The 15374-nt window shown below is 44.2% G+C and overlaps 1 protein-coding gene across 3 annotated transcripts in view; it reads right to left on the reverse strand.

Annotated features, from left to right (window-relative positions):
• Positions 1-15374, reverse strand: part of myo3b (myosin IIIB) — a 48136-nt gene that overhangs the window by 15212 nt on the left and 17550 nt on the right. For all 3 annotated transcript variants that reach the window (XR_003891480.1, XM_029850366.1, XM_003961921.3), the window contains exons 21-31: positions 14601-14748; positions 13345-13498; positions 13081-13169; positions 12853-12982; positions 6344-6423; positions 5726-5746; positions 4801-4878; positions 3946-4151; positions 1874-1985; positions 1624-1786; positions 1126-1206 (exon numbers count right to left, since the gene is read on the reverse strand). Coding sequence is in view for 2 of the 3 variants with exons in the window: in XM_029850366.1 (XP_029706226.1) it covers positions 1126-1206; positions 1624-1786; positions 1874-1985; positions 3946-4151; positions 4801-4878; positions 5726-5746; positions 6344-6423; positions 12853-12982; positions 13081-13169; positions 13345-13498; positions 14601-14748 (1262 nt within the window). In the remaining variant the exon portion in view is untranslated. The remainder of the gene's footprint in view (positions 1-1125; positions 1207-1623; positions 1787-1873; positions 1986-3945; positions 4152-4800; positions 4879-5725; positions 5747-6343; positions 6424-12852; positions 12983-13080; positions 13170-13344; positions 13499-14600; positions 14749-15374) is intronic.

Consider the following 15374-nt stretch of genomic DNA (forward strand, 5'->3'; position numbering starts at 1 on the left):
CGGCTTTGTGTTTTCCTTGTAAAATTATATGCGTCGAAAAAGAAAGCTCAAGTACATTGTTGAGCCGCAGTTCTGTTTTGCATGGTCTAATCTGATCGATGGTGAGTACGTCCCCAAGGCCCCGCTGAGATCTGAGAAGCCACCAGGCTCATGCATTTGAAAGGCATCTGTTTATTTTCAGAATGCAAATGCAGCCCACCTCAAAGGCTATAAGCTGCAGAGAACACACAATGTGAATGTGCTGGAGTGCTCTGCCGGGGGGCTGAGGCCCCACTTGTGTCAGGTTCAAGCCCCCGTACCCGCCACCCCCCTCTTCAACCTGAACCCTGACGGCCACACACAAACACGTCTCTCTAAAGAGGCTGGCGACAGAGAGGCTTCCCTCGCGCCCAAACCATGTTTACCCATTCTGCTGCTTTATTTAAAGAGTTTTAATGGGAGACATTTACACAAGGTGTGCAGGCGACTGAGATGCTCTGTGTGTCAGATGAGGGCAACCCTGAGGAGAGTGAGGGGTAACAATGCCAAATCTCCTCCCCCTCCTCTTCTCTCTTCTGCCCCTTTTGGCACCCTCCCTTGTCCTCCACTGAGAGGCTCCAAGGAATGGGGGGGGGGGGGACCCGGGAAGGTTAATGTGCCCACTTTGATCTTCGTCAAGGCACACTGAGTAAGAATTAATTTACATTTCAGATGAAAAGGTTGACAGTATAAAAAGGCATCTTGTTTCTGGTATGTGAGAGCTGTGTAATGGGCCAGGAATTTGAGAGAGGAAGTCGTGAGGAAACAGAAGGGATAAGCCCCTCTCTTGCCTTTACTGGGAAAGAGATGAAAGGAAAAAAAGGATCTCGGTATGCACTGTTCTTCTGAAACATGGGGACCAAATGCTGCCCAAACTTTCAAAAGCCTTTCTGTATGCATTATTAATTAATTAGCAGTGTTTCATGGGCCGCTCATCAAGATCAAAAAGGTGTTTCACAAAGATATAAGGTTTTTCAGACCAGTATCCCCCTTTTTCCCTTTTGAAAACGTCCGGAGGTAGAAAAAAAAAAAAAAGCCACCGAATACTGGACTGCATGGGAAAGTCCGGACGGGAACTTGAGGGAAAATATGCAAACATTTCTTTACCTGACTGAATGCGGGTGGCTGCCTCTTCCCGCTCCTTTTTCATCCGCTTGAAGTTCTGTCGAGCAACATGGCCCCTCCAGGCTGGGGAAACAGAGACACAGCGAGTGTGTGTGTGTGTGCGTGTGTGTGTGTGTGGGTGTGTGTGATTGCTGATTTGCCTCTTTGAAACAAAACAGGCTCATATATAGTCCACAAGATCCCACTTCAAAACCTGGCTAAAGCAGGTGGCAGCGGGATGGATCCCTTTGAACTCTCCGTGCTCCTGTTGCTGCTCCCAAGCGTTGCTCTTAACCCTCGTGGGTCAAACTGTGGTTATCGAACTCTCTACTCTTATGAACATAATACGCTGCAGGTCGCCCAGGGCACCTTCATGACTAATCTACACCTGTTTCACAAGTGGGTGATCAAAGGACACGTCGATATTTTGATGCTGATTTGCATTTTTTTTTTCTTTAAATCCGGAGATGCGTGTTTGCTGCCGGACTGACGGCTGCGTACCTGACTGGATGAGGACGGCTCCTCGGCTTCTCTTCTCCCTGTCTCTACGGTAGCGTCGGGCACCCAGCCAGCCTTTGGTGTACGCCTGCATCACAACCACGCGGGCGATCACCTCCCTGAGCAGCAGGTTCAGCTGCTCCACGTGGTAGTACCTGAGGAAAACCTGCCCGCATGTTCAGCCTGGATTAGACCATCCTGATATCTCCTCGTCAGATTACACGGGAATAGAGATTTCTTCCTCATGGTTTACCTTTGTCGTTCCCAGCACCCAGTCTTTCATTTTAGCCCGCTCCAGTATGGCAACAACATTCTCCTTGCTGGTCTCTGGCATTTGGTGGGCTCGAAATGCAAGGTAATAATATCTTTGGGAGAGGACAAAAGAGAAAACCAGGAAAAATGTCACATGGCCTTTTAAAGCTGATGGTGCAATGTGGTAAAAATTGTTTAGATTTATTATAATGACCAAAAACAGTCAGTCTGTTGGGAAGATAGAACGCCACGTCCAGGTTTCTTTGAACATGTGCATGGTCATACTTGACATGGCATTATGGGTTATAGTAGGAGATGAGCCGACACACAGAGGGAGAAGACAGAGCAAGACGGGACTCTGCGAGGTGAGGTCGTCCAGTCCCACGATGCTTTTGATATTTACTTTCAAACCAGAAATCTATGTGTTCTTAGTAGTCACACTCCCACTTTTAGTCCCAACTCAGCCTTATACCAAACTTCCTGAAATATTATGGGATGAGGAAATATTCCTGTGCAAATTTTCTCAAAAACATGTTTTGCAATTAATATAAAAGGATCAGATTTCAAGATAAAGTCAGACACGGGCTAATGTACACTCTTAAACGTTTAAATATACAGTTGGACAGAGGAAATCTTCAGGATTAGGCTGCAAAAACAAATCATCTTAATTAACTTTGAGCTCAGCAGGGTACAAATAGGAAAAAGAAAATCAACATAAGATCCCAAATATTCCCACTGTCCCATGGAATTCTACATTTACATTACAAAACCCAATCAGGATTTCTGAGAAAAGAAAAGAAAAGAAAAGAAAGTGGTGCTCCTGTTGTTGGAAGGCCTGACCACAGTCCTGACTGTGTCCTCCACAGAGGCCCTTTGTTGGAGCTCTTTTGAACAAATAGATGTCTCTTGTTCCAGTGGACGCAGAAACAGTCCATCAGCGCGGGGACCCTGTCATATTCTTTGGCCCCTCTGCGTGTCTGAAAACGCCACCATGGGACCGAGCAGCTCTGACTGTTTGCTCAGGGACATCAAGGCGAAACGGCCAGTTCATCCCCGACGTTCTTGTGGTCCAAAAGAACAACAAGAAGAAAAACTCCTTTGAAGTGCCAACCCTGCCTCTGTGTAAAGCCTTTCATTCTAATTCCTGTTGATACCTGTTATTTCTTTGATGATAAATACAAAGAAACATCAGACGGGTCTTTGATACGAGGACACAAATTTAAATCAGTTTTCACTCAACAGAGCATTCAGACTGCGTGACTTCTGCCGAGCTCAGGTAGGATAATATGGACTTAGAAGTAAGGTCAACATGAACAGTGCGATGTCCTCTCACACTCACCTGTGCACAGGTGTCACGAAACAATCAGAAAAAAATCAGCTCTTCGATTCATTCATGAAAAGTTTTAGGGCACCGAATTTATGAATTATTTCAAGTTCCCTTAAGCAGCGAATGGAACCAAACATCTAAAAGATTTCTTTAAGCCACCATCTCAAGATAATTCAATTTGATATCATCCACATTAGTGTTGAATAGTTTTCAAAGCCAAAGTGATCAAACATGAGTTTCTCTGCATTTTCCCACACTTGTCTGTGTATTTTTCCTTCCACAGAGCTCCACATATGCAATCATTTGAACAGGGCCCCGTCCCACATTTGCACCAGCAACAGCTACGCTCTCATGTAAATACCCCCTAATAATGAATCCTTGGATTAATTGTGTTCTAATGTAACTCCACAGAGACTACAGCCTTTCGTGGCAGCAATTCTGAATAAACAGTAAAAGGAAGATCCATTAATGCACCATATGTCGTAATCACAGTTCCTCTCTGTTTGAATTATTTGAATGTTTTCAGACTGAAGTGTCTGTATAAGAGCTGTAAGATTTAGTCTCCTACGATCACTAATGACTCCTAATTAGTCTGCCTATTGCTCACCCCAACACGTACCCTGCTCTAATTAAAGAATGGGTGTTTCTGTGTGATGCTGAGCACGGCTCGCGCGTTCTGCTCCACCTCCGGGTCGTGTCAGGGCTCAGAACACGTTCAGTGTTGCCTCTCTAGATGCGGTCGGTACCTGTTGACAAACTCTTGAAAGGGGATGCGGTGGGAGTAGCCCTGGCGGCGGATGTTCACCGTCTCCAGGATCCCCGTGTAGCGCAGCTGCACCATCACCCTCTCCTGGCAGAAACACAGCGCCTGTCTGCCGTCGTTGGGTTTGATGCAGCGCACAAAGTGCGGGTGACCCACCACCATCTTAGACAGCAGGTCCATCAGGGAGTACTGCAGACATGGATAAAGGACGTGCAGAGACCAAACAAGATTTAACGTGTGATTTCACTCTTTCAATTTGGGGGAGCGAGTTCAGTTGTAATTACTCCAACTCCAGCTTCAAACATTCATGTTTTTTTTTTCAGATTTAGATGTGTTTAATAGCAGAATACCAGATGAATATCAATAGACAGTGTTAATCAGCCCCAAAAGGAGATGTCAGTCCTCTCACATATCAGATGAAAACAAATGAAATAGAAAAAATAATAATAACCGAGTTCCCCAGTGGTGGTAATATGATTCTTTTATGCTGGTAAAATGTTTCTACCATCTGCTTGTGGTTCTGTGACTGGAAACCTGGGATTGATTTTATCCACTTGGTTTATTTTAACCATTAACAGTGACGTGGCTATAAGTCTCAAATTTTTAAGTGCACAACGCTACAGAGCACTTAATGTGAACTGTAACTTAAATAACTTAATTAATAATTTAATCACTAGAACTGTTGAATGTGAATAATTCGGACATTAAGATTTTTTCTCAGTAGAAAATTGGACAGTGTTGCAGTTGCTAGCATCTCTTTTAGCAGCATGAAAGCAAAATAAAATAATAATAATAATAATAATAACAATAATAACAATAATAATAATAATAAACGTACACGGAAATAGGAGGCCACAGTCTGTCTCCTCATGTTGGTAGTTTCTCCAGGGTGCCGCATCATCTCCATGGTGTCCACCTGGACACAAAGATTCCTGTGAACATGCTTGCAGACCTACAGACCTCTGAGACAGAAGCATTGCAGCAAAGGCAGCAGATTGAAACGAGATGCAATTTATTTGCAGCCTGACAAGGTCTGCAGGCGACTGCAGCGATAAAGGTATTATGGCAGCAGGCTTCCTTCCTCTCAATGAGCCGGTTGGGAATACACAGCTGTCCTAACTTTTCCCATCTTCGTAACCTATCCCTATAAACACTTAAAACTAACAGTCCAGAGAATAATTCTGAACTGCTGTGGGGCATGGGACAACCGCGCCACACTCTGAGTAATGAGACTAGCCGTCATCAGGCAGACAGTCATCCCGACAACGGATTAACGAGGACACAATATAAGCTTTCTAATGGCCTCGGCGGTTCATGGCTTCATCAAAATTAATGATGCATTGGATATTTTATGGTAAGCCAACATGGCAAAGTGAATATTTTAACACTTTATTTCATCCAAGTACAAAAAAGTACACCGAATGCTGCCTGAGCTACATGAAGGGACGAATCTGAATTACAAATTATTCATCAGGAAGCACGCTACTTCTTTAGACGGCCACTCGGGCAACTTTCACCTAATTGTCACTTTTTGTCAACTTTTCTGATGGAGAACACGACGACATGCATATTACATCAATCACCGCTAAAGTCGGCCTCGTCTTGTTCAGAAATCACCGAGGAGAAGTTCTACGTAGTAAAATCAGAGACGGTGCTTGTGTGTTTCTCTACATGACGACGTGTCACAGCATGTTTACACTAATGATGGATTATGGGCAAAAGGATAGATCTAGGATATACTGTAATTTCAGTGAAGATCTTACCTTCAACAGGTATTTAGGAGACTGAAAGCAGCGAATGTCGGCAAGTGACATGGAAATAAAGGAAGAGAGAATTGGATGGAGAAGTAAAGAGGCCTGAATGCTGGAAAGGAATGATTCGGTTGAAAGAGTCCCTTTAAACAGAGTAAAACATTTGAGAAAGACAGTGGAGCAGGAAACATTTTCTCCTTTATTGCACAAAGAAGCAGAGCATGAAAGAGTCGGTGGGGATGATTAACAGTCAAAATAGATGCCAAGAGTATCCTGCAGTAAATCTTCTTTTCAGCATTGCTACACACAGGAGTGAACCTCCTCTGGCCTCTCACAGTCAGTTTTACAGCATTCTAGCGCCCATTAACAACACAAACAACAGTCGTTGTGATCATTAGTCCGTCTGAAAAAGCACTTTTATGTCACAGACGTGCCAGATGGCGATGCTGCATCACCACAAGCGAAACAGTAACACAACAGGCCGGTCAATTAATGATGCTACACTTCACAGCTCAAGTTTTTACTGGGCCCGTGAGCAACAACCGATAATAATTATAATAATAATAAGGGGGGGGAAGCCCATGATGCTCTCAGATGTCAGAGTGCAGGCTACAGATGCTCTAATCTCACCTTGGTGCGCCCTGATGAGAGCTGTGGTGGCAGAGATCTGGAGGCAGCGGTGACACGTGCTCGGGGTGTCGCCAGGTTACCTGATCAATAAAAAAATAAAAATAAATCAGCTTTAAGACAAGGAAAGTATAAATTTTCCTGAATCGGTGCTCCTGTGAAACTTAGAGACAAACGCACAGCTCCAACAAACTGGAGAAAATGTGGCTACAACCCAGATTGGCACATGTAAATCTGTTTAGCAGAAGACCAGTGAGAGACGTGACCAAAGCGCTCATGACGACTCTGGGACGCGTTAACTGTCAGCTGGTGTTCAGGCTCCTAAAACAGTTCAATCTTTATGTTCCAACAAAAAAAGACCCCAGAACAGCTCTTTGTTGCCATCAGAGTAGCTTTTATGTTTGGCAGAAGCCAAACTTCAAACATCTTGATATGAATCGTGGTGGCAGCGTCCACTGTGTGGATGTTTCTCTGCAGCAGGTCCTGAAAGGATTGTAGAGACGCGGAAGGTCAAGGAAATGCAGAGAAATCACGAAGCACAGTCTGATTCAGTCTGCAGGAGAACTTTGGAGAAGAACTTGTTGTCCATCATGACACTGATCTGAAGCCTGCAGAAGGAAACTAAATAGGAATGGTTTCAAGACAAATAAGGTGAATGTTCTAGAATCACAGACTCAAAACATCTGTCTAATAGAGAATCTGTGCTTGGACCTCATGAGCTGTGCACATCTGATCTCTGTTTAACCTCACAGTTAAAATTACATTACCCAGACGTTTCTGATCACGGTTCCATTTTTAAAAGCAGCGAGCAGTGACAACATCCAAGGAGGTACAGACTTTTTAAAACACGTATATTCAGAGCTCAGGGAGTCTGAAAGGACGTATCACACGCGGCGAGCTCTTCGTGGTGGTTTACACAGAAAAACACAGTGGCTTGATTATTCCATTAACAGTATTGTTCAACAAAGACAGTTCACAAAGAGCCAAATCTGAGCAGAAGCCCATCGACTTAGACGTGCAGCTGCGTGCACGGCAGTCCAAGGGCCCCACACACAACGCAAAAGATATGAATATAGCATATGCAAGACAGTCTGAACATTTCAAAGTTTCTGCACAAGATGTCCAAATGTTTTCTCTGGCTATATCTTCAGAGGCTAAACTGTGATTAATAGCAGTGAAAGAAGCCTTTGAAGCAGGATTGGTGACATCAAAGTCCTAATCCATGGGTGGCAGGATTTTTATAATGAGTGGGAAGTATCTTAACACATTTCAAAGGGTTTACTCCATGAATAAACAATAGCTGCACAGATGTGCCACACACACCTTTAGAAAAATACGTCTGCAGACACAGGAGGCAGTATTACCCAAGCAGCCGTGTACAGCGCCGAGGAAAACCTTTGTAAGTTTTTGAAGATAAAGCCGACGTGACAAGCCAACAATTGTTCCAGGTTTCTCAGCAGCCGGAGTCGAGAAATGCAAATGTGCAGGCGTCGTCAGGCTATATGATTTGGAGAGTGGTGTCAGTCGCGGCTCGACGACGCGCCAAAAAAGCTCTTAAAGAATGGATCAGCGCCGGGTTTCCTCAGAGGACCCTGGACGAACAAGTGTGTGTCAGACGTATCAGTGGTGCAGAGATCAAAATTAGGTTATGAGGGATTCATTAAGACCCTTCGATCTCCAGACATCTGCTCCAAAGGTTTTAAACCGTCACACAAATACACACATATGCACGTGTGCGCAAACACACACGCACATGGCTGTAGTCAAAACAACGCAAAACATATGACTTCAAACAGACTCAGATCCTTTTCTAAGCCACCGCTACCCTCTTTTAGCTTCTGACATTAATCTGCTGTATTTTACTTAGCTTTAATATATAATGTAACACATTTTGAGTTTTGAACATACTGTAAACAAAATTAAAGGCAGAGCGTCCTGTCACATTTACATATATACTGTAATTTTGCTACAAATGTGCTCGGAATAATTTATGCAGGCTCTGAATCATCACCTGAAATGAAACATAGAAAATATGATAACGAGCAGATGACGCATGTTTGTGAGATTGCTTTTTGTTGGGGAACACCGAGACAGAATCTGTAACCTCAAACAGCCCTTTGGCACAATGTACACACAGACCCCCACACACACCAAAAAAAGTGGGATCTCTGAGAACAGGAGCGTTTAAACTGTGTCGGGTGTATTAACAACACCCAGGCAGGGAGGGCCCCGCTCCAATTAGCCCAGAGTAAAGCTGGATGGATTAATTGGAGTGGGTCTTGTGCAAATGAAGTGCGCTCTCTCCTCTCCCCATTAGTGCTGCTGGGCCGGATCATCTCAGCACATTTGTCATGATGAATTAGCGGCTGCGGGTGGAACGGGCTCGTGGAGTGTCACTGTGCTTTCACGCCTCTCACTTCCATGACACCATCAAGGCGAGATGAAGGGGTTGCGCTGCCGCGAGAGAAAGTATGACAGTTGTACCTAAGCCTTGCAAATGGACAGTCGCTGATTTCTTCATGTATTCCTTGGCGGGTCGTATTAATTCATTCTTCTGGCGGGTTTCATATCCCCTCCTGACTAGATGATTAGAGCATGGGTTAATAGTCAGTATCCTCAAAGATTTCTGCCTCCTGAGACATGAAACCAAGGCAACACCTGTGATGTCCGGCCTAAAAGAAGACCCTCTAATTTAGATACAGTGGGGAACTAGTTTAATGATGTGGATCATAATTATTCAAATAACAGGCCAGCGAATATTCGTCTGGGGGGGGAGGGGGGGGGGGGGGATCATGTGGTTTTAGTTAAGGCTGGAGGCATTTCTGTCTTTTGCTGTCTGATGATGGTAAAATAAGAGTTTTAATAACAATTTTAAAAAAGGAAATTACAAAAGGAAAAGAAGGGAGGGAAATGTTTCACATGGGGTCACTCAGTCCAAAGGAACAGGAGGTGGAGGAGTGTCCCACTGCTCGTTCTACTTCATGCATGTTGCTCTTGGCATGGAGTTCCAGGACAACTGTGTCTGTGTGGATGTGTGTGAGAATGCCTGTGTGTGTGTGTGTGTGTGTGTGTGTGTGTGTGTGTGTGTGTGTGTGTGTGTGTGTGTGTGTGTGTAGGTACAGAAAGAAAAAAACGGCTTCCCTGGCATCTGTGCATTCACTTTGAAAATTAAGCCCAGCAAGAATCCTGTAAGGAAAAAAAAGCTCAAGCTGGCAGTTGTATTGGGGTTCTATTGACAAGAATAGTCAATGTGCCCGGGATTAAAAAGCAATCCTGCGTTCAATATGACACCTCCCGCACGCTTTTATGAGTCCCAGTGTGCGTCTTGTACTTCAGAAGCTGTGGATCGAGCTGTCGACACGGGGGACAATCAAAGTTGCAGCCTTGCCGAGCTGAGCGAGCAGAGGCTTGCTGGATTTCTCAGACGCTCTCCCGCTCTCTTTTTGAAAACATGTGATCTAGAAACTCAACTCAGCAACCAAGCAAATGAGATTAAGGCATCCATAACCTCCCGCCACCCTCCCCACCCTCCGCATACCACCACCGTTTATGCCTAGAGTTGGCTCTGGGGGCTGCTGATTTAAATGCCAGCCACTACTGTCAGAGCAGATCAATCAGAAGGAGCATGGTGTAATTGGCTTTTAGTGACACAACACTGTGTTGCATTTATCAAAGGATGTTGTATCATGTGACTTAGGCGAGCCGGCTCCCCGCTATTGATGCGCGGGGCCATCAGAAATCCCACTGCTGACTCAAAACATTTACGATTAGTAAAGAAATGCATCAGTGTGTGCGTCTCTCTACACAGCGAGTGGAAGTCTTGGGCCGTCGGCCCGCCGCGATAAAAAAAGACTTCTGCTGGGAGAGAACAAAGAGCCAAATGTGTCATATCGCTGAGAGAAGCCTGTCATTTCTGCACAGGGGGATCTTCTGACATGAAGGGAAGATGGAGGGAGATGCAGAGAAGAAAGCAGATGGGCTGTTTCAGGTGAAAGATGCAACGGCCGATGAAATCTAGTCACACAAATCCCAACACCATTCAGCAGAATAGTTATAGTGATACAGGCAGGGCGCAGATATCTTCAATATTTCCAGTGCTACTAGGAAACTAGCAAAATTAGCAAAGCCAGGAGATTAGGTGAAGGGCCAACTGGACTGTGCAAGAGCTGAGATGCTCTGGAAGTCTGTCGGCTCAGGCCATGGTCAAAATATGGAATCATCAGTATATTCGGTAAAAAAAGTGTTCAAACGACCTAGTTTTCTGCAAATAAATGTGTTTTCATATCATTACACTTAAAACGAGCTTAATCGCTGTGCAGGGGTTGTTGACACCAATTCTAGGAACACTATTTAAACATCACCAAGTCGTATTTGACAGAAAGAGTAAATAAAGGCGGTATTATAATGTTTGAGAACGTTTCCCAGTGCACATCAGTCTGCACATCCTCCACTTTCAGCACGCTCTGACGGAGAGTTGGCGCGCTGAGGAGTGCTGGGAGTGCAGATGTGCTCTGCCACATACAACACGGCCAGCAGCCTGCAGCCTCACACACTCTCACATGCACATACACACAGAAAGACGCACACAGACCCATGCTGTGACTGCAGGCCATCCAGGCCCCTGGCAGGGCCCGCTCAGCCAACTCAAACACTGTGATCCTTGTGATCAGGGGAAAAGCCCTAACTTGGATGAATTTGTCCATGCAAATACATCCCATTTCCTCTGACAAAACACCACCGCATGTCCAAAAGTCAAGAACCACATTCTGCAGGGTTAAAGTGGCCTCACAATTCACCGCCTGGGAGCTTTGTGCTTCCTGGGGCCTTCTGAATCTCCCACTGTTCTCAAAACACAAGGTGGATGGATCCTCAACACGTATTAGGTGGCGTGTGTGAGGGGAATGGGCTGGAAAATAGATGAAGCCTGTTTTTGTTTGTTTGTATGTTTTAGAATTTTAGTAAAATATATTGTGTGAACATTAATTCGTTAATTTATGTCCCCATCTCATTTACCACCAGGGTGGCAGACTGTATGGTGTCCCCTAGTGGTGACAATGTGCCAGAGCATCCTCACATTGCGTAACCACCCTGGTGTAAAACTGATTTCTATCAGATCCCCTAGATAATGTTAATTTCACAGATAACAGTGAATCTATAATGTGAAGTAAAATGCAAATTAAATCCCCCCGCAAATTTTACCCTGAAGAATGGATTTATAATTTTCCCGATGCTATACTGTATCTCCCTTTAAACTGTGCTCCATCTTTTCCATAACGATAAGGGGAAGCAGAGAGTTTCATAGCTTTTATCTGATGAGATGATCTGCAGTTTCTGAAACTGAAATAATAAATCTGGACCTCCAACCCCCAAAAGAAATAACACAACATTGAATCTGAGAGCATTAGAGGACAGTTTGAAGGAGCATGCAGAAAACTCTAAAAGAGCAACTTATATTAAAATCTTACTTCTTCGAGTCATGTAGACCTGATCCATTAGTTTGAATGTCAGAAGGAAAAAAAAGGTGCCCTGGAATTATATGCAAATCAAGCAGCTTTTATACCTGCTATAAGTGACAGTATGTGCAGCAGCAGGAAACATTAAAGGCACATCTTTGCATCCATTCAGTGTCTCTGTGCATTGAACCTAAGTGTTCGCCAAAGTTGTTTTTATAGTGTGCACTAGTGTGAAGCCATTAACTGCACAAAACAAGTGGCTGACGGCTCCCTTGTGCACAACCTTCTATTGAAGTTTACAGAAACATCTCACAGGTTTTCCTGCAGTGCCTCGACTAAGGTGCCTTTTGTGAATTGAAGCTCCTTTTAATGCCACTGGGACTGAAAGGAGGCATTTACAGGCCCCCATAATGGAAGGGAAACACATAAAGTGGCTTAGAAGAAATAAAGTAGGAAGTGGGAATCTGATAATTTAACACATCTATTAGCATTTTGGTTAAGTCAAGTGACCAGGAGGCCGTGGCTACGGCTAATGATGAGCACATTACTCTGCCTTCATTTAAGCAACAGAAAAGAGGTGGGGATGGTCCCTTTTGTGTTCTCTAAATACTATTTCTTCATCCTCAGGGTATTTAGAAACCTTATCATAAAAATATCCCACTGCACCCACAATCTGAAGATAGCATTCAGCAGTGGGAAACCAAGAGGGACAGCTTAGTGAAAATAAAAACAGAGCGCCGTGCAAAGAGCTGAGCCTCTCAAGAGATAATGGAGACTGCAGATTTATCCGGGCGCGGCGAGCAGAGGCTTGAAATGAAGGGGGACCAGGAGACGCCTGCGAGCTGCGTCTTTAGGAAACCCACTTACCTGAACATTTATGGAAGCAGCATAGAAGCCGGCACAATTCAAATGCAACCAGACCCATGGCATTGGGGCAGTAGTTTGCCTCTAAGAAAAGTTTTCATTGTGCTAAGCAGCAGAATAACGTCGCACTAAGTGGCTGAGATGTTTGACACTGCAGACGTTCTCTCCCCACTGAGATCTCAACCCGCAGCGTACCTGTTTTAGTTAGAGGGCTGGAGAACAGCTGCTGCAGAAGTTTGTTCTCCGTTGTTCTCAAAACTACAACGATGTCTGCAGGAAGGGTGTCTCTGTTCTTCTCCAGGAACCCGTCCACGCTATACATGACCTGTGGGGTCGGACACAGCACAGTAAAAACAGCTAAATCAGCACTGTCAGCACTCCTGAATAGGCTCACATGCACCCACCCAGAGACACGTTTCCTACCTTTCCTGCATAATGCTGAATCCCAAAGCAAAGCTCCATGCGTTTCGGTATCCAGAAATATTTGCAGCGCAAATTGTCTTCAAATTTATCTGGAGACAAATTTAATTAGAAGAAACAAATTCAGATGATTTAGGAGCACATGCAAGATGATAATTCAGAGATCTGAGGCAACGTGTCAGAAAGCAGAGACTTCTGACCTCCGCTACTCATCTATCAAGCCTTGTTTGATGTCTGGGCAGGCTGCAACAGGAGCCCGACTCTTACCCACTAAGGTCTGGTCAGTGGCCTGGGGGAAGCGGCTCTCCTCATCCATCAGGGACAGCAGGCCCATGGGTTTCTGCAGGAACATGTCCAGGATGGGCCTGTTGTCCTCGTACTCCACCAGGCTGGCATCCACCCCCTCACTCTGGTATTCCATCTAATTGGAACCAGCGAATGCAGCTTACAGTAATCTAATGAATGACTTTGCTAAATGACCCAATTAAACAATATGAGCTAAATTTGATTTCTGCATGTGTGAGCAGAAAATATGAGTTTCTAATGAACAAAACCAAACAGCTGCAGCCTACTGTGTGTGTGTGTGTGTGTGTGTGTGTGTGTGTGTGTGTGTGTGTGTGTGTGCGTGCGTGCGTGCGTGTGTGTGTGTTTATGACTGAAGTTTAAGGCCTAATAGAGTCTCTTACTGAATGCATAAACCAGAAAATCTCTGAACTGACAAATAGAGCCACTTACTTATTTATAATTTATTTCATTTTGCAAATAACCCAGTCTTCTGCTATTATTGCATCTATTTAATTTCAGATCAAAAAGTTGCCTTAAATATATATTTTACAAATAAAGCAGAAGCCACGGATGTGAGCCATCCTCATGTTTAAGTCATTAACTCGAAATGACATTCCTTTTTTTTCCCAGTAAGAACATCTTCAGAGGCAGATGAACAACTCTGTCGCACAGGCCTTATTTTCAGTGATCACTGCTATAATTAATGTGCAAAGCTTAAATGGTAACACTAAGTATGACCGGTGCTAATGAAAGCAGGCCTGCATCACTGAATCACTTTGTTTGCGTTCTATTATGTGGAATGTGCTGCTGTGCTCAGTTAAAATGCAGAGCAGTTTTACTGTAATAACATAAAAGGAGCCATATAACTAAAATATCCCAGACCCTTTTGTTTTAAGAAAAGTCTGTTGCGTTAACAAGGTGGACTAAAGTGCATTATGGCAAAATTGTTTCTTGATTAATGTCTCTTCATTTTAATCAGGGACAAGAAAGACTTAACAGACTTCAGGGTAAACAACTTCATTAAATCAATTAAGAGACTGATTAAGAGGCAGCACAAACAATTCGGTGCACGCTGCCTAAAAGTAAAAAGGTGCACGTTGAGTGCATCTCTGCTCTGGTGGAAAAGAAAGCGCAAGTTTTTCTTAACCCCCTGATTTGCGCAGTAGGGCTCAGAGTGAAGCTCCATTTGATGGAGCCCTAAAACAGCAGTGGGCTCTGCCCTCTAACGCCAGGCTCACCTGTTCCAGGGCAAAAATGTGCTGGTTGAAGTAAAACTGGATCTGCTCGTTTGCGATGTTGATGCACAACTGTTCAAAGGAGTTCCTCTTGAAGTTTTCAAATCCAAAGATGTCCAGGATTCCCACATTCATGCCGCTCTCTGCGGTACTTCAAAGGAGAAAAAAGGGGACAAACAAACTTATTCTTCTATGTAATGGAACAAGCAAATCCCCAGCAGCCATATTGATTGATAAAACTTTAATGACGATCTGAGTTCAACCCAAATACAGAGTGTTGATCTGAACAGTGCTGCAGTCTGATGAGAAACTATAAACAGCGCCCTTCAAAAAAAAAAGGTAGCGATCTTCTTAAATGATTTCTATTGATTTAACCTCCAGTTGTTTTCAACATCTTTACAAACAATGCACCTTTCTGAAAGCATTGTGTGAGCAGATAATAGCCTGACTCACACATTCAGGGCTTTTTACATGCAGTCATCACGCCCTGGATTCAGGGGTCACCTTTAGCCCTCGCAGCTGGGTTATTAACAGCAATAAGGAAACAGCAGATGACTGGACGGGCAGACAGGAACTCTGGTTTTTGCACATCTCTGAGACAACTTCTTGACAGTCGGCACTCATTTTCATGGAGGAGTTCTTTCGGATCAATGGGCAACCTCTTTGCAGTCTCTCTGAAGTCTTTTTAATCATCCCAACATTATTTTCTGTGCACGCGTGTCTGTTTTAAAAATTTATTAAAACGGTTTCACCCTTCTTTTACTTGTCCTGGGCTTC

Source organism: Takifugu rubripes, chromosome 1 (assembly GCF_901000725.2).
Source record: "Takifugu rubripes chromosome 1, fTakRub1.2, whole genome shotgun sequence".
Classification (NCBI taxonomy): Eukaryota; Metazoa; Chordata; class Actinopteri; order Tetraodontiformes; family Tetraodontidae; genus Takifugu; species Takifugu rubripes.